At 41.5% G+C, this 18,050-nt stretch overlaps 1 protein-coding gene across 1 annotated transcript; it reads right to left on the reverse strand.

The window, feature by feature from the left end:
- Positions 1-10,050: 10,050 nt before the first annotated feature.
- On the reverse strand, positions 10,051-11,346 carry LOC104452243 (putative UPF0481 protein At3g02645). The gene has a single exon (XM_039314668.1). It carries the CDS (start codon positions 11,344-11,346, stop codon positions 10,051-10,053), a length of 1,296 nt encoding a protein of 431 aa, XP_039170602.1.
- Positions 11,347-18,050: the final 6,704 nt, after the last annotated feature.

The raw sequence follows: 18,050 nt of genomic DNA on the forward strand, positions 1-18,050 counted from the left end.
AGCACCCACACAATCAGTTTTCATAAATATGATGAAAGTAAAAATAAATTAGATACTAAAATATAAATAATTACAAATAAAAAATATTATCATCTACTTAAAAGAAATCGTTAATGTCATTATATAGATCTATTAAATTTAAAAGATGAAAAAACACTTGACACATTGGCTTTCATAACTAGTATCTTCGGTTGCATTGTTCATCTCATCTTTATTACTACCATTATTTTCACTAGTGAAGTTGCTTTCAATACAAATTCCATCCATTTGAACAAGGTGTCAAGAAAAAACGAAGAATTATATGTCTAAAATATATAGATGCAAACTAAAATTCAACAACAATGAATACCTCTTACTTTCTTGCAATAAGAAAAGTAGAGATGGACGAATCTTTCTCCACATTTATGACTTATTCAATTACAAATTGTACAATAATCAAAGTTCAAAAAGCACAAGATAATTACACATTTTGCCAAAAAAAGAAGAAGATAATTACATTCCTATTTTTTGGGTTATTAAGTTTTTATTTATTTATTGTGGAAACAATATCTAAATAATCTTTTTCTTTGGCTAGAGAATAATATCTACTATTTTAAAAGTTGCAACTGAATTCTCCATATATTTCTTTTTATTTGAATAGTATTGTAGGATTTGTTTCTAATGTGTGAATATTATTACTTTGATTTGTTTCTCAATTTGAGCTTGCAATAAATAATTATACAAATCTAAAAAGAAGAAAAAAAGAAAAAAATAGAGTAAAAATGAAACTAGTTGAGGAAGCTGACGTTGCAAGTGTTTTTTTTCTATATTTTGAATTTAATAGATCTATATAATGACATTAACAATTTCTTTTTAGTAGGTAATACTATTTTTTTACTTGTAATTATTTATATTTCGGTATTTAATTTTTTCATCATATTCATGAAAATTGATTGTGTGGGTCTTCTTACTATTTTTATCTCTCAATTTAAGCTTGCAAAAAGAAAACATAAAAAAGGGTAAAAGATGAAACCGGTTGAAAAAGTTAACCGATTTAATCCAAATACGTGTGGGCCTAAATGGAGAGATGGTCAATTACGCTTTTTCCATATATACATACATATATATATATATATATATATATATATATATATGTGTGTGTGTGTGTGTGTGTGTGTGCGCGCGTGTGTACATACTTTCGTATTTTTTTCCATAAATATGATACATTTAGCAAAAAAACCACAACTTACATATCGAAATGTTAGGTCGCAATATAGTGGGCTTGGCTAGAAATTGTATCATAGGTTATAGAAGATGGTATAATAAGTTACAGACTAAAGAAATTAGGCTTAACATGCAAAAACAAAAATGAAGAGGAGCATTGTAGCTGCAATAATGAGAAGAGCCAATCTTCTACGGAAGGTGGAAATAATCGATTAGTACAAATGTTGAATCATAGAAAACATGTACAGAACAAATCTTAAATTAGCACCAACACCGAATTCAACGCATGCCGAATCTTATCTGAATTCCGGTCCATTGATTTTTTTAAAAACTATCCATTAACTTTATAAATCGGGTAAGAATAAAAATTCGTTGAGTGGCTCAAATATTATATTATTTGAACTTATTATGTGGAGAATCAGCATAGCTCATCATAGCCTCATAGGTACATAGCTTCATTAATGGACAACGCAAAGCTTCGTTCAGCGGGCACGTGTGCTTCAATTGAACTTTAAATTTTTCGCTTGATTAAATATAATACCGTAAGAAAGTTTATCTCGCTAAACAAATTTTAAGCTATCGACCCCCCGAGAATTTTAGCTAAACTCAATTTCGACCGTACAATCTGTTCTACGTCAAAACTTCGTGATATTACAGAAGAGGGGCTCAAGTTTCTTTCGGAAAATTTAAGATAGATTTATCCAAGCAAAAAAGGAAACTTCACCTGACAACATGAATTCTAGGACCTGCTTAAAATAATCCATTAACCCATTGTCAAACTTCCAATGTTTTCTATAGTTCTGCTCAGGACTCCAGGAATACCAACTACAGATATTTCCATTCATGTCCTAGATGTGACGACACAAAGAAGGCACGTTACTCAGAATTTACCAAACGTTGTCATGTAATTGAACGAACCCACTGGACAAATGGCCCGAGTCTCTCCCAAAATATGACTAATCCAGCACTACATGCCCTCTGACCATAAGGGAGAGATAGTTCGACTGAAAACTGACTCACCTGCACCCTTGAATTGGATGCCTGGGGATCTTTGGGCACCCAGCAGTCTCTGAATCTTAAGAGGCTAGGGCAAAAACAACGGATATGTCATTCAGATATATAATAACAACAAAACATGCCCATGATAAAATTAAGGAGAAGACGTCGTTAGATTTAGCTGGAATCGACAAACTCATCCGCATCATTGCTATTAATGATCACAATTCCGACCTGAAAAATTTTAAAAATAAGATAACGCGCTTGCTCCTTTCAATAACAGCACACCACAATCTTACAAAAACTCATCGTGTGGCTAAAAAACTATGAAATTACTGCAAATTTTCACGTGCACCAACTTGATCCATTTTGCATTGGATCTGAGCATGAGACCATGCTTTTTCCTCAAACTTAAAAGAAAAAAACAGGGAACACGTATGCACACAGACACGAAATCTTCGTGCTTGATCATATGCTTGGGGCTTTGATATGAAATACGCGAGAACAGCTATAGGCCGAGCAGAAGGCATGCAATGTCAAGAACATCAGGACTACAATCCCAGCCAGCACTGCCAGGAATTTCCATGGGCTGAGCACGTACTGCTTCGTGAACTTGCTGAGCTTGACCTTCCACCTCCCGTTGTAGTGCTTGTTCACGTCCTCGATCGCCTTGTCCAAGAAGGGCACTTTTGTCAACCGGATCGACCTGCTCATCCCGTTCCACAGCTTCGCGACCTCCTCGTCACTCTTCAGTTGGTTCAAAATGACCCCTCTCTCTCTCAACAGCTTCACGTCCTCGGAAGTGTCTATAATGCCATTCATGAGTTCGGTGTAGCGAGTGAAAACCAATGGGCCTGATGCGTTGGACGCCTCGTAAGCGACTAGGTTCCTCATGAACACCTCCGAGCTCACGTCCAGAGTTATGGCTGGCAAAAAAAGCGTCGCCATCTTGGCATCGAAACTGATGCTAGAGAGGTTACCCTTGGTGGCTACAAAACGGACTCCTACATTGGATAGGTCAGAGACCGAGGGGATTGTGATCTCCTCAACTGAAGGTGGCTCGTGAGGATTGCTGTTTTCATTTTCTGACATGCCCTCTTCTTTTACTTGGGATGAGATTAAGGACTCAAGAGGCTGTGCCAAGACTGACAACAATGGGATTTTAGACAGAATAGTCAATGGCAATTTCAATACCTTCGCTCGGTTTGAAAGAAGCAGCCTCTTGACAGTTTCAATCGGGCCTTTGATCAACTTGGAGAGCAAATTCCAAATTTGAACGCAAAGTGGCCTAATATAATTTGTGCCGCTGGAAGACAACAATGACCATGGTGATTTTGCCTTTCCTTCCTTGTCCTCGTTGTCACCTTCCTCCTCACCTTCCTCCTCACCTTCCTCCTCAACAATCTCGGGTTGTTCCTGCACTTTGGGTACTATGGTTTCATACAGGAAGTCTAGCAAGTGGGCACAGACTGAGACTTGTATCTTGGGCAGCGCCTCCATCAGTTTGAAAGGTGAGACTTCCTTGTAAAACCCCATTAGCATCCCATGCAACATGTTGTCAGCTTCGTCGAGGGATGTGAATCGGAATTCCAGCATCTTCCTCAATATGAAAAGTGGGATTTGATTCTCTAGCATGACTATGTCTTTAAGGATGGAATTGTGTGCAGACTTCCTTCCTGTGTAATCGACCAAATGTGACATCCTCGATGAGACCCTGGAGAGCATCTTACCTTCTTTGATTGCGTAGACTCGGAGGAACTCAAGCAAGAACGACGCGTCGATGGCCATCATCCATGCCAGCGTCTCCCCTTTGAAGTCCAGGTACTTGTGATAGCAGGCTCGGGTCCTCAACTCCAGCTTTTCCAGTTGCTCCACCAAATTATGGATCTTGATCTTTTGGAGTTGCTTCTGAGATCTTTTCGCCGCTGCAAGCTTGTATCTCTCCATCTCGTACATCTCCGGGCGCCAATGGTGGTATGGACCGATTGCCACTTGTTGCGGGGTGTACAGGTCTGGGTCGCTAGACATTAATACTCTCGGGACGCTGAAAATGGAGACTGGCACCTCGGTTTCATCTTCGAGCTCTTCCTCGAGTGCCCAGCGGATTTGGATCACCCACTGGTTCTCGTCGAAGATCTCACCCACTTTCGGCATCGATGATGCGGTTTGGACAAAGGAAGCCATGTTGGCTTAGCTGTTTAGTCCGTTCAAAGAAACTCTTTTGGGGCGAGTGTAGTGCAGCGAATAAGTTCTCTTAATAGATGCTTTTATGTAAACAGGTGCGTTTCTCAGCGTTGCAAGTCAGTCCTACTTATAGGTGCAAGCTATGTTCTTTCTATTTTGTCTAAGTCATCCAGGAGGAATTTTTTGGTCAGTCATACTCTATGCCTACTCTACACTCACCCTTAGACTTTTGCCCTGCCTCTTGCAGGGCGTGGGAGTCGAAACCCACTCCCAAACTTACTGCCCCACCCCATCCCCCGAGAAGGTGGAGATTTGAACCCTCACTTCCCCCTTCCATGTTGGAAGGGTGGTCACCGAGCGCGAATCCCAAATGGTTATCCAGGAGGAATTGAAATGGCTCATTTTCAATAAGTAGGTTTCATTTTCGACAACCATTATCTTCACAAAAAAAAATGAAAAAAAAACATTTATTTATTTCACGCGACAAACATAATTAATTATATTTTAAAATAAACATATTGAAACTCGTATTTTTTTCATTGGATGTAATCATTGCGGTATTTCTCAAGATGTAATTGAACTGATCTAATAGAATGAATCCATTTTTCTTCGATTTTTCTCATTAGCTTTGGAATATATGGAATTTTTATGGCACATAAGAAATACGTTCCTTCGTAGTGGAGCTTGCAAGGGACGATAATGTTGCAAACTTACGAGGTCCAACCCTTGCGCGCATTCAATGGTCTTTCCCGTGTTGGCTTCATGGCATTAGTTTTCATAAGTTCAACGTGATCCATGAGACCGTAAAGAATGGTTAGCGGCCCTTCACGCAAAGCTCACAGGAAAACAAAGGTGATAGGGAGAATATGTGATCTTGTTCAAGAAAAGCGACGTAAAATGGGGGGTATTGTCAACTTTACTCTTGAACAAAGAGCCGGGCCGATACCGTCTCTTCCCTTATCTTACGGAATTTCAAAGCCGTACAAACCAAGGCGGCCAATTTGCATTTTGCTATTGCAAGGTGAAATTGCTGGTACATGTAATCCTCTGTTGACCACCGCCCACGTATGTACAGTTCAAATTTTAAAAACTGCTCGTGTTTAATTGCACACGAACAGTTTCCATTTCATCTGCGCTATTTTCTGGTATCACAGCTTGCTATTTGCTGATGTTCTCTGATGCAATTTATAATCTCGGCAAAGACACTTCAGGAAAATGCAATATTTTTTTCTTTTGGCCATAGGACTTTTTCATTTGGTTTGGTGGTGACTCTGCCCTAATAATGCCCTTTCTGTACGCCTTCTCATGGATTAGTGAGAAAATAATCCATTAACTTTATAAATTGTAAGATTAAAACTTAAATGAGTGGCTCAAATATGAAATTGTTTGAATTTAATGTTACAACGAAATTAGCATATATCAGATTGTACTACATACTTTTTATGGATATTAATGATCCCAGCCATGAACGATGCCAAGCTCTGTTTGATGTGTGTAAGTGCTCCAACTGATCTTTGATTTTTCATTTTTATTATCTGTGAATTTATTCAGGCTTTGTAAAGCTCTCGACCTCACTAGAGTTTTAGCTAAACTCAACTTTAACCCCACACTCTGTCCTATGTCAAAATTGTGAGGAGCTCAAAGTTTCTTCTATAACACTTTACGATGATTTATGCAAGCAACAAGGAAAATGTGATTCATTTCATGTGGACATGGAGTTACGTGTTGTTGACGTTGTGAGTAATTATCAAAAGACTTGGCCTAGGAAAAAAATTGATAACTTTTCCATAGGAAATGAATGGTTTGGAAATTAACATATATCCAATTCTACGTATGTATCTTTATGGATTCTTTTTAGGCCAAGTCATAGATGGCGCCAAGCTTTGTTTGGTACGTGTAAGTGTTCCATTTGATCTTTGATTTTTCATTTTTATTATCTATGAATTCATCCAAGCTTTGTAAAGCTCTCCACACCACTAGAGTTTTAGCCAAACTCAACTTTAACTCTACAATCTATCCTATGTCAATTTGAAATATTTTAAGATGATTTATGCAAGCAAAGACGAAACTTAATGTGATTTATGAATTGATTAGGGCATCCTTCCACTAGGGTAAGCACTTAGAAACCTACTTGACTATAAAAGGTTAGGTGCTTTCACATAATTTGACAATTAATTAGAGATGAAATAATCCAATACTGAATACCCTCTGTCGCGACCAATTTTTTCGGGATGTGAACCACCTAGGGTTTGGCTAATAGATTGTTAAGCCTAGACTTAACTCGGGCTCTCCCAAGCCCATACCAATTCGCGACTTTCGGTTCAAGTTCTTAACACGCAAATGATTTTCAATCGGAGTCGCCACTAATCTATTTTTTGGTGGGTCGATTAGAAACCCAAATAAAGTAACAGAGATTTACTTTATTCCTACGAACCGAGATTTGTGAGTTCGGGGGACTTGGTTACGTTAGATTTCTCTAATGCCCTTTCGGTACCTTTCTTTTTATTTTGAAAAATGTTTGGCAAGCAACTTGAATTGATTTTAATATTATTTCCCTAACACGTGTGTGAGGCGATCGTGCGGGTGCAAGAAACCACCAATTTAACATCCAAGAAAGCAATGAATAAATTGCGGACTTACCTCGTAGCAACGAAAGCATCTGCGTTGTTAGTTTAGAATTCACATTAGCAGTCTTAAATATGATTTCTAATTAACACGCAATTTTTGTTTTGTTTTCACTTAATTAATGAAAATTATGTAATATGCAATGCATGCCACTAATTTAACATGAAATGATATGACATGGCAACATGACTTAGCTATATGACCTAAGCAATATGACATAACTAAGCATGTAGTCTATCATAAGCATGAGATGATATGGGATTCGAAATTAAAGAAATGCAACATTTAAATATGCAATCTAAATTAATCTAATGACTAATAATTTCTAATTAAATGGACCTAACAAAAATCACTAAATGACGTGCATTGTATGAAACTAATTCTATATGACGTGCAGATGGTTTTTATTCTAAATAAGCATGCAATTTATTCTAATATGCAATGACGTGCAAAAGATGCATTAATTTTACATGACATATGCATAATGACTTTTTCTTGTGTTTTTCTTTTTTTCCTTTTTTTTATTTCGAAATTAATAATTACCAAATAATTAAACATGCAATCCAAGTTAAAAAATGAACTAGCAACCTAAATTAATTGATTTGATCTTCTTCTTTTTTTTGAAAATTCAAAGTAAAATACCTATTATGAGCATGCAAACCCTAAAACTACATTTTTTTGATTTTTTTTAAAAGAAAACTAATTTAAGTAACACCACAGCAAATTAAGCCATATTGATACCCAAATCGACGAACCATATCTCGCGCATGAGATCGTGTTGGCCAATTTCACATAAATCACGAATCGGATCTCGAGCGGGAGATCGGATTGGCAATTTTTTTAAGTAATTGCGAGTCGGATTTCGAACAAAATCGAACTGACAATCACTAGTTTCAAGGTAATTTCATATCATGGAATTTCAATTTCACATTAAAGGAATAATTACACTAAAAGATAAAATAAAATAGCAAAAATAAAACAAAATAAGATAAAGAAAATACCTAAATTTTCTTTTGCTTTTCCCTTTTTTCTTTCCTTTTTTTTGAAAAAGAAAAAAGAAAAAGAAAAATAAATCTGGTGGCCGGTCCGGCGAGGGGAAATCGCCGGCTAGGGTTCCGGCGAGGGCACCGGGAGCGGCGCGACGGCGGCGTGGCAACAGGAGCTTCGGGAATTGGCGCGGCGGCGTCGCGGGTCTGGCTGGGTGCGGGCGTCGCGGGCGAGGGACCCCGAGCGCGGGCTGGAGCAGGGTGAAGACGGCGTCGGGGCGGCGAGGCGGCTTCGGGATGGCGACACGGCGGCACGGGGAAGGTTGGCTCGGCGGCGGCGCGATTCTGGATCTGGAGGAGGAAGGGCGTCGGATCTGGATCGGCTGCTGTGGGGATCTTAGATCTGCAGGCGGCGAGCGGACGCAGTGTCGGGGCGGCGAGAGCTTCGGGTTGTAGCTCCGGCGACAGATTGACAGGGCGGCGGCGCCGCTTGCGGGGGCTGGGCGTCGCTCGGCGTCAGGCGGGGCAGCAACGGCGTCGGGTGGTAGAAGCGGCTGTGGCGAGGCGGAGCAGAAGCGGGTCGCGGCTGGGCGTCAGATCGCAGCAGCGGTGGCGGCGAGCTGCTGCAAGAGCCGCTCGGAGGTGCTGCAGCGGCGGATTGCGGACGCGATCGACAGGCGGGTCGCGTACCGGCGTGGGGGTTCGGCAGACGAAGCAGCGAGAGGTTGCAGGCGGAGCGGCGTGCGGCTGACGGACGTCGGGGCTCGGATGCCGGCACGGGCGAGCGGGGACGGCACGGTCGGACGCCGAAGGGAGCGGACGGCAATGGCGCCGGCGGAGACCCCCCCCCCCTCGCGAGGAAGATGAACAGTAGCGTGGGGGGCTTTTCTTTTCCTTTTTTTTTTCTTTCTCTCACGTCAACTCTCTGCTCTCTCTCTTTCACTTTTTCTCTGCTTTTTCACTGTTGCCGTCCCTTCGCACTTTTTTCAGCAAAAGCAAGACCCTTTGACTCTCACAAAACCCTAAAAAAACAAGATGGAGAATTTTTCTCTTTTCGGCTTCTATTTCTTTTTGCCGAGCAAGATGAAGAAAACCCCCAATATGGCCGAATGTGTAAATCCGTGTGGCCTCCTCCAACCCTAGGTATTTTTTACGTATTTATAGGGCACGGATTAGGGTTTTAAAAATTTCCAAATTCATCTCCACGAAGATTTTTTTTCAAACGCAATATTTGTTTTTTCCAAATGTAATATTTGCTTTTTCAATTGAAATCTTACAAAGATAAATCCATAAAATCTCTCGTGAGGATATGGGCTTGCCGATTTGCTTTCTTCGTGAAATTTAAACTCATCAAGTTAAAGTTCTTAACCATCAATTTGAACCCATTTGTCACCGGCCCAATGTAAATGCAAATTAAAACATAAATGCACCTAAAACTATATGTTATGCAATTGACTATTTTTTCAAGGATAAAATTAACCCTTAATTTTTTAATGCAATAAATGACTAAACGGGTCGCCAAAATTTAGGTGTCAACACCCTCTGAACACGATTAAGGTAGATAGTTTGACTGAGAACTGAGATAAATTAATCGCACCAGTTTGATCCATTCATACGGTTGCCACAGAGTTAGCGAATCTAGAGGAAGAAAAATCTAAGATTATCTAGGGCAGTGAACCAACACAACGTAAAATATATTTTTTTGGTCAAACAACATAAAATATATAATAATTACAAAAATAAACAACCAACACAGCGTAAAATATATAATAGGTCTAAACATGTCCATCACCATTATTGCTATTAACAATCATAATTCTGACCGGAAAAATTAATGCAGTAAGATAAACCCCACTTGCTCTCTTCAATAATAGGACACCGCAATCTCACAAAGACTCATCATGCGGCTTAAAATATCTGAAAAATGTGCAAATTTTCACGTGCAGCAGCCTGATCCACAATGCACTGGATCTGAGGATAAGACCATGCTTTTTTCTTAAAAAAAAAAAAAAACATGGAACAAATGCACACACAGACACGACCACTTCATGATTGATCATATGCCTGTGGTTTTGATATGAAATATGCGAAAACAGTTATAGACCGAGCAAAAGGCTTCCAATGTCATGAGCAGCAAGAGTGCAATCGCAGCCAGCAATGCCAGGAATTGCCATGTGCCAAATACGTACAGCTTCATGAACTTGCCGAGCTTGACCTTCCACCTCCCGTTGTAGTACTTGTTCACGTCCTCGATCGCCTTGTCCAAGAAGGGCACTTTTGTCAACCGGATTGACTTGCTCATGCTGTTCCACAGCTTTGCGACCTCCTCGTCGCTCTTCAGTCGGTTCAAAATGACCCCTTTCTCTCTCAACAGCTTCACGTCCTCGTCCGAGTCTATAATGCCGTTCATGAGTTCAGTGTAGCGTGTGAAGACCAACGGGCCTGATGCGTTTGATGCCTCGTAAGCGACTGGGTTTCTCATGAATTCCGCCGAGTTCACGTCCAGACTTATGGCAGGCAAGTAAAGTGTTGCCATCTTGGTGTCGAAACCGATGCTAGAGAGGTTACCATTGGTGGCTACGAAACGGACTCCTACATTGGATAGGTCAGAGACCGAGGGGATTGCAACCTCCTCAACTGAAGGTGGCTTATAAGGGTTACTACTTTCATTTTCTGACTTGCCATCTCGTTTTTCTTGAGATGAGAATAAGGACTCAAGAGGCTGTGCCAAGACCGAGAAAAATGGGAGTTTAAAGAGAATAGTCCATGGCAATTTCAACAGTACCTTCACTGGTTTTGAAAAAAGCAGCCTCTTGAGCATTTTAATTGGGTCATTGTTCAACTTGGAGAGCAAATTCCAAATTGCATCGCAAAGTTGCTTGATGTAAGTCGTGCCACTGCTAGACGAGGCCAAAGGTGATCGTCCCTTGTCTTTCTTGTCCTCGCCGTTACCTTCCTCCTCGATGATCTCGGGTTGTCCCTCCACTTTGGGTACTATGATGTCAAACAAGAAGTCTAGCAAGTGGGCACAGACGGAGACTTGTATATTGGGCAATGCCTCCATCGGTTTGAAAGGTGAGACTTCCTTGTAAAACCCCATTAGCATCGTGAGCAACATGTCATCGGCTTCATCGAGGGACGCGCATTGGAATTCTAACATCTTCCTCAATATGAAAAGTGGGATTTGATTCTCTAGCATGACTATGTCCCTAAGGATGGCATTGTGTGCGGACTTCCTCCTTGCAAAATCGACCAAATGTGACATCCTCGATGAGACCCTCGAGAGCATCTTACCTTCTTTGATTGCGTAGATTTGGAGGAACTCAAGCAAGAACAGCACGTCAATGGCCATCATCCATGCCAGCGTCTCACCGTTGAAGTCCAGGTACTTGTGGTAGCAGGCTCGGACCCTCGGTTCGAGCTTGACCAGTTGTTCCACCAAACTCTGGAACTTGATCCTCTGGAGTTGCTTCTGATATCGTACATGTCCATCTCGTACATCTCTGGGCGCCAATGGTGGTATGGACCAATGGCCACTTGTTGCGGGGTGTACAAATCTGGGTCGCTGGACATTAGTACAGTTGGGACGCCGAAAATGGAGACTGGCACCTCAGTTTCGTCTTCGAGCTCTTCCTCGAGCATCCGGCGGATTTGGATCACCCACCGGATCTCATCGAAGATCTCACGCACTTTCGGGGTTGACGTTTGGGTTTGGACAGAGGAAACCATGTTGCCTCAACTGCTTAATCTGTTCAAAGAAACTTTTCTGGGGTGAGAGTACTGCAGTGAATTGAGCTCTCTTAATAGATGCTTTTATGTAAAGAAATGCGTTTCTCAAAGCTGCAATTTATTTCTCATAGCCACAAACTATGTTTTCTCGATCCCGTCCAAGTCAGCCGTGTGGACAAGCTTCACTGAAACGGCTCCTTCAACTAAAAGGTAGGTTTCATTTTTCACATGATTAACTTTGCAAAAAGAAAAAAGATAGATCAATTTCATAGATGATATGACAAACGAAATCAATCACTCTTCAAAATCAATATGTGATAACTTGTGTTTTTTTATCGAATGCAGTGATCATAGTATTTTTTTTATGGGTCCGGTCTAAACCGACCCGGATACGACCCGGATCCGACCCAGTCGGGCGGTTGGGCCAGACCCGCCCGGGTCAGGCCCGCGTGGGGGCAGGCCAGGATCGCCCGGCCCTGTTCGGGCCCAGCCTCAGCCCGACTTGGGCCCAACCCAACGGGCCCAAGCGGACACAAAGGCCGAGTGGGCCAGATCTATGATCTGGCCCTGGCTCGGCCTACACCCCTTGTCGCGACCAGGGGTGTCGGGACGGCGTACGCCGGCGACGCCGTTGAACCCAGGGGGCGAAGGCGGAGGTAGAAGCGTCAGGGGGCGAAGACAGAGGCGGAGGCTTCGGGGTCGGAGTCGGGGGCGACGGAGGCAACCGGCGGAGGGACGTCGGCGTCGCGGTTCACTGGAGCATTTCGGTGAACAGGTGGTGGGTAAGGGTGAAGCGAGAGCTTCGAGCTCGGTCGAGGCCCGAGCGCGAGTCAAGGTTGCTGAGGACGCGCACCGGGGCAACAGCAAACATAGCAAGGGATGGGTGGTGGGCGGAGTCCACCCGAAACGGTCGGAGGAACTCCGGCTGGCTCGGTTCTAAAAGACGCGCACCAAGTGTTTGTTAAAATACCAACCTGAGTTCCAGCGGGAATGGCGGCGGTCGGCGGCTCACCGGCGGTGGCTAGGCGTTCCGGAGGCTCCTCGGGTCCTTGGCTGGCCTCCACGAGTCTTTCTCCTCCTCTTTTTCTCTCTGTTTTCCCTCTGGTTTCCTCTCGGTTCCCCCGTTCCCCTCTGTTTTCTGTTCTCTCCTTCTCTGTGTTGCTCGGCTCCGAGGATTACAGCGGCGATCGGGAACTCACCGGCGGCACCTGGACGTCCGGGGCTCCTCGACTCCTTATCCGGCCTATTCTCCTTCCTTTCCCCTCGGTTTCTCTCTGTGTTTCTCTCTCTCCCTCTGTGGTGCTCGTGTTCTGTCCTCCTGGGGTTCCGGTGGGGTTGGAGGCGGTCGGCAACTCCGGCAGCGATCGACGGCCCAGGGGGGTCCTCTCCTCCTCTACTTCCCTCTGTGTTTCTCTCTCTGTTTAGTGTGTTCTGCCCCCCGCCCCTCTTCGTGCTGGTCTTCGCCCCATTTTCTTCCCGTTTCTTTCCCCTTTTTGCTCTCTTTTTCTTCTGCAGGTCGTCGCGCGAAGACCACTGCCGTGCCACTTGCCGGCCAGGCTACTCCCTACCCGCGGATCACGCTGGCCGCCTGCCATCCCGATCTCCCTGCTCCTCCATCGCTGCTCCTTCTGCTGCTCTGTCTTCTGCAGGTCCTGCGCGAAGACCAACCGGAGGGAGAAAAGATGGGCGCGGGCCGGGCCGAAGGAGAAAGGAAGCTGGGCCGGGCCCAGCGCGAGGGAAAAAAGGACAAGAAGGGGGTGGGCCGGGCCAAAGCCGGATCCGGCCCGATCCGCTCATTTTTTTTAAACGACTAATTCCTAATATTATATGCGATTAAGTTTTAAGTAAAACGGCGGAATTTATGTGTCAACAATCTTATATACGGTCCACAAAGTATAGAACCTGCCTTTATATGTTATTTCCCCAACTACGTTGAAACGAACTTTATTGTGTAAGTAGGAGTAAAGGAAAGCACCGAATCCCGCTAGAGATGGAAATATCATGTGATTATAGAGAGAGACCGAGGGAGGGATCGCCAATCATTATTTTTTGAATCTAAGGGAAGAAGAAGATGTAACTTGCTTTAACTGCGTGGGACAACTATAGTTGTAAATGATGCCGGTGTGCCGTGTTGAAGCATAAGCTCCCAAGGCTAAGTGAATGAAATACGTTCAAGCATTAGTTCCTGCTCTCTGGAGAGAAATTTCAAGGGCAAGGGTCCCTGGTGAAGAGGAGATCGTGTTCAAAATGTCGGAAAAGAATCTATCAAGAAAAATGAAAGCAACTGGAGCGTTATTTTCATGGTCACACTAACACAGCCAAGCACTGCGCTTATATTCTTTAAATGTTCATAAAATGTTGATTTTTCCAAAACCTTCATGATGTGTTGAGAATCTTTTTCCACAGTAAACTAAAATTAGAATTAGATGAAAATTTTGCACGATTCATTGGCACAATTGATCTCGACCTTTTTCTACTCCCGAATGTTCTTGATCCATCAAAGCTGTGAACTTTTCGGTGACCAGGCGCATCTGCCAATCTCTTTCGCATAAATGACCCAGAGCAACAGTGAAAGCATTACCAAAGCAGAAAACAAAGCCAACCCAGCATAGATCCACTTATTATAGAGCCTCAGGCCTGGACAACGATCCTTATCGACTTGATGGAAGGCCTCTCGAACGAAGAGCAGTCTCCTCGGTCGACAAGGAAGGGGCTGTAGTGATGTACGCTATAGCTTACATTGACAACGGTCGCCATGTGATCATAGAATGTGGGTGTCAAGCGGCCCACTGAAGTGCAAACATTAGTTGCTGGGACCTCACAGACTTATTTCCACCATTCCTGCACAGATCATAACTATTCAAAGTTTCACATGGAGAAACAGCTTTTATAATTGCTAACGCAAAGATTCTCTAACTTACCTGCGATGCAATGCGAAAATTGACTCACCATCGGCGCAGCTTCTATCAGTTTTCAAGATGGAAAGGATTACAAAGAAGCAGCACTGACGGGCTAGGCTGCTTGTCGTAAAAAGGGCCACTGCCTGCTGGAAGGTTGTGCGGTTCGAGATATTGCCAAAGAATCTGATGACTCCACGGACCAACGGGTAGGTAACATCCTGTAACAAGGTCTCCTGGGCAGTTGCCCCGTCCACACAGGGAAGGATATCATCCATGGATGTGTGGGCTGTGGGAGCCTGGATCCATACCTCCACGGCAACACTGGTGTCGGCCACTGCACTGAAATTTCTAGAAAAGAGAAGACTTAGAAGCAAATCATAAGGCTTCAAGCCAACCCTAGCAGGTACGTACAGCATTGCAATCGCTACTTGAAAACCATAAATGTATTTGCTTCAAGAGTAACTGAAACTACAACATCACTGTAGTACCGAGTTACACACACACACACACACACACATATAGGGTCTGGCTTAGCTAACCGTCATTTTGAATGGAAACCGGTTTCCATCTTTTACCTTCTTCTTCTTTTTTTATTTTTTTATTTTTATGTTTTCTTATTGCAAGCTTAAATTGAGAGATAAAATCATAATAGCACCCACACAATCAGTTTTCATAAATATGATGAAAGAAAAAATAAATTAGATACCGAAATATAAATAATTACAAATAAAAAATATTATCACCTACTTAAAAGAAATCGTTAATGTCATTATATAGATCTATTAAATTTAAAAGATGAAAAAACACTTGAAATGTTGGCTTTCATAACTAGGATCTTTGGTTGCATTATTCATATCATCTTTATTACTACAATTATTTTCACTGGTGAATTGCTTTCAATACAAACTACATCCTTTTGAACGAGGTGTCAAGAAAAAATGAAGAGTTATATGTCTAAAATATATAGATGCAAACTAAAATTCAACAACAATGAATACCTCTTACTTTCTTGCAATAAGAAAAGTAGAGATTGACGAATCTTTCTCCACATTTATGACTTATATGATTACGAATTGTACAATAATCAAAGTTTAAAAAGCACAAGATAATTACACATTTTGCCAAAAAAAGAAGAAGATAATTACATCCCTATTTTTTGGGTTATTAAGTTTTTATTTATTTATTGTGGGAACAATATCTAAATAATCTTTTTTTTTTTGCTAGAGAATAATATCTACTATTTTAAAAGTTGCAATTGAATTCTCCATATATTTCTTTTTTTTTGAATAGTATTGTAGGATTTGTTTCTAATGTGTGAATATTATTACTTTGATTTGTTTCTCAATTTGAGTTTGCAATAAAGAATTATACAAATCTAAAAAGAAAAGAAAAGTAGAGTAAAAATGAAACTGGTTGAGGAAACTAACGTTGCAAGGGGTTTTTTTTTTTTCTCTATTTTAAATTTAATAGATCTATATAATGACATTAACAATTTCTTTTTAGTAGGTAATAATATTTTTTACTTGTAAATATTTACATTTCGGTATTTAATTTTTTAATCATATTCATGAAAATTGATTGTGTGGGTCTTCTTACTATTTTTATCTCTCAATTTAAGCTTGCAATAAGAAAACATAAAAAGGGGTAAAAGATGAAACCGGTTGAAAAAGTTAATCAATTTAATCCAAATACGTGTGGGCCTAAATGGAGAGATGGTCAATTACACTTTTTCCATATATATACTTTCATATATTTTCCATAAATAAGATACAATTAGCAAAAAACCACAACTTACATAGCGAAATGTTAGGTCGCAATATAGTGGGCTTGGCTAGAAACTGTATCATAGGTTATAGAAGATGGTATAATAAGTTACAGACTAAAGAAATTAGGCTTAACATGCAAAAATAAAAAAAATGAAGAGGAGCATTATAGCTGCAATAATGAGAAGAGCCAATCTTCTACAGAAGGTGGAAATAATCGATTAGTAAAAATGCTGAATCATAGAAAACATGTACAGAACAAATCTTAAATTAGCACCAACACCGAATTCAACGCATGCCGAATCTTACCTGAATTCCTGTCCATTGATTTTTTTTTAACCTATCCATTAACTTTATAAATCGGGTAAGAATAAAACTTCGTTGAGTGGCTAAAAAATTATAGTATTTGAACTTATTATGTGGAGAATCGGCATAGCTCATCATAGGTACATATCTTCATTAATTTTTACTGAGCCAAGTAATGGACAACGCGAGGCTTTGTTCAGCGGGCACGTGTGCTTCAATTGAACTTTGATATTTCGCTTTATTAAATATAATACCATAAAAAAGTTTATCTCGCCAAACAAATTTTAAGCTCTCGACCCCGCTAGAATTTTATCTAAACTCAATTTCGACCGTAGAATCTGTTCTACGTCAAAACTTCGTGATATTACAGAAGAGGAGCTCAAGTTTCTTTCAGAAAATTTGAGATAGATTTATTCAAGCAAAAAAGGAAACTTCACGTGACAACATGAATTCTAGGACCTGCTTAAAATAATCCATTAACCCATTGTCAAACTTCCAATGTTTCTATAGTTCTGCTCAAGACTCCAGGAATACTGACTACAGATATTTCCATTCATGTCCTAGACGTGACGACACAAAAAAGGCACGTTACTCAGAATTTACTAAACGTTGTCATGTAATTGAACGAACCCACTGGACAAATGGCCCGAGTCTCTCCTAAAATATGACTAATCCAGCACTACATGCCCTCTGACCATAAGGGAGAGAGATAGTTCGACTGAAAACTGACTCACCTGCACCCTTGAATTGGATGCCTGGGGATCTTTGGGCACCCAGCAGTCTCTGAATCTTAGAGGCTAGGGCAAAAACAACCGATATGTCGTTCAGATATATAATAACAACAAAACATGCCCATGATAAAATCAAGGAGAAGAGGTCGTTAGATTTAGCTGGAATTGACAAACTCATCAGCATCATTGCTATTAATGATCACAATTCCGACCTGAAAAATTAAAAAAATAAGATAACCCGCTTGCTCCTTCAATAACAGTACACCACAATTTTACAAAAACTCATCGTGTGGCTAAAAAACTATGAAATTACTGCAAATTTTCACGTGCACCAACTTGATCCATTTTGCATCGGATCTGAGTATGAGACCATGCTTTCTCTTTTTTGGTGACTCGGGAATCACCGTACAGCCGGCAGCTGGTGGTGTAAATCTGGGGCGGACTAAGCCACCACCACAAACCTAGCCGCGGGTGAGTCGCGCGAATGCGACGCCTCAGGGATTCGAACTCCTCCCCCAAAGCCAGCTGCGCCACCGTGGGCGGTGGTGAGACCATGCTTTTTCCTTACACTTAAAAGAAAAAAACAGGGAACACGTATGCACACAGACACGACATCTTCGTGCTTGA

Source organism: Eucalyptus grandis, chromosome 6, assembly GCF_016545825.1.
Source record: "Eucalyptus grandis isolate ANBG69807.140 chromosome 6, ASM1654582v1, whole genome shotgun sequence".
NCBI lineage: Eukaryota > Viridiplantae > Streptophyta > Magnoliopsida > Myrtales > Myrtaceae > Eucalyptus > Eucalyptus grandis.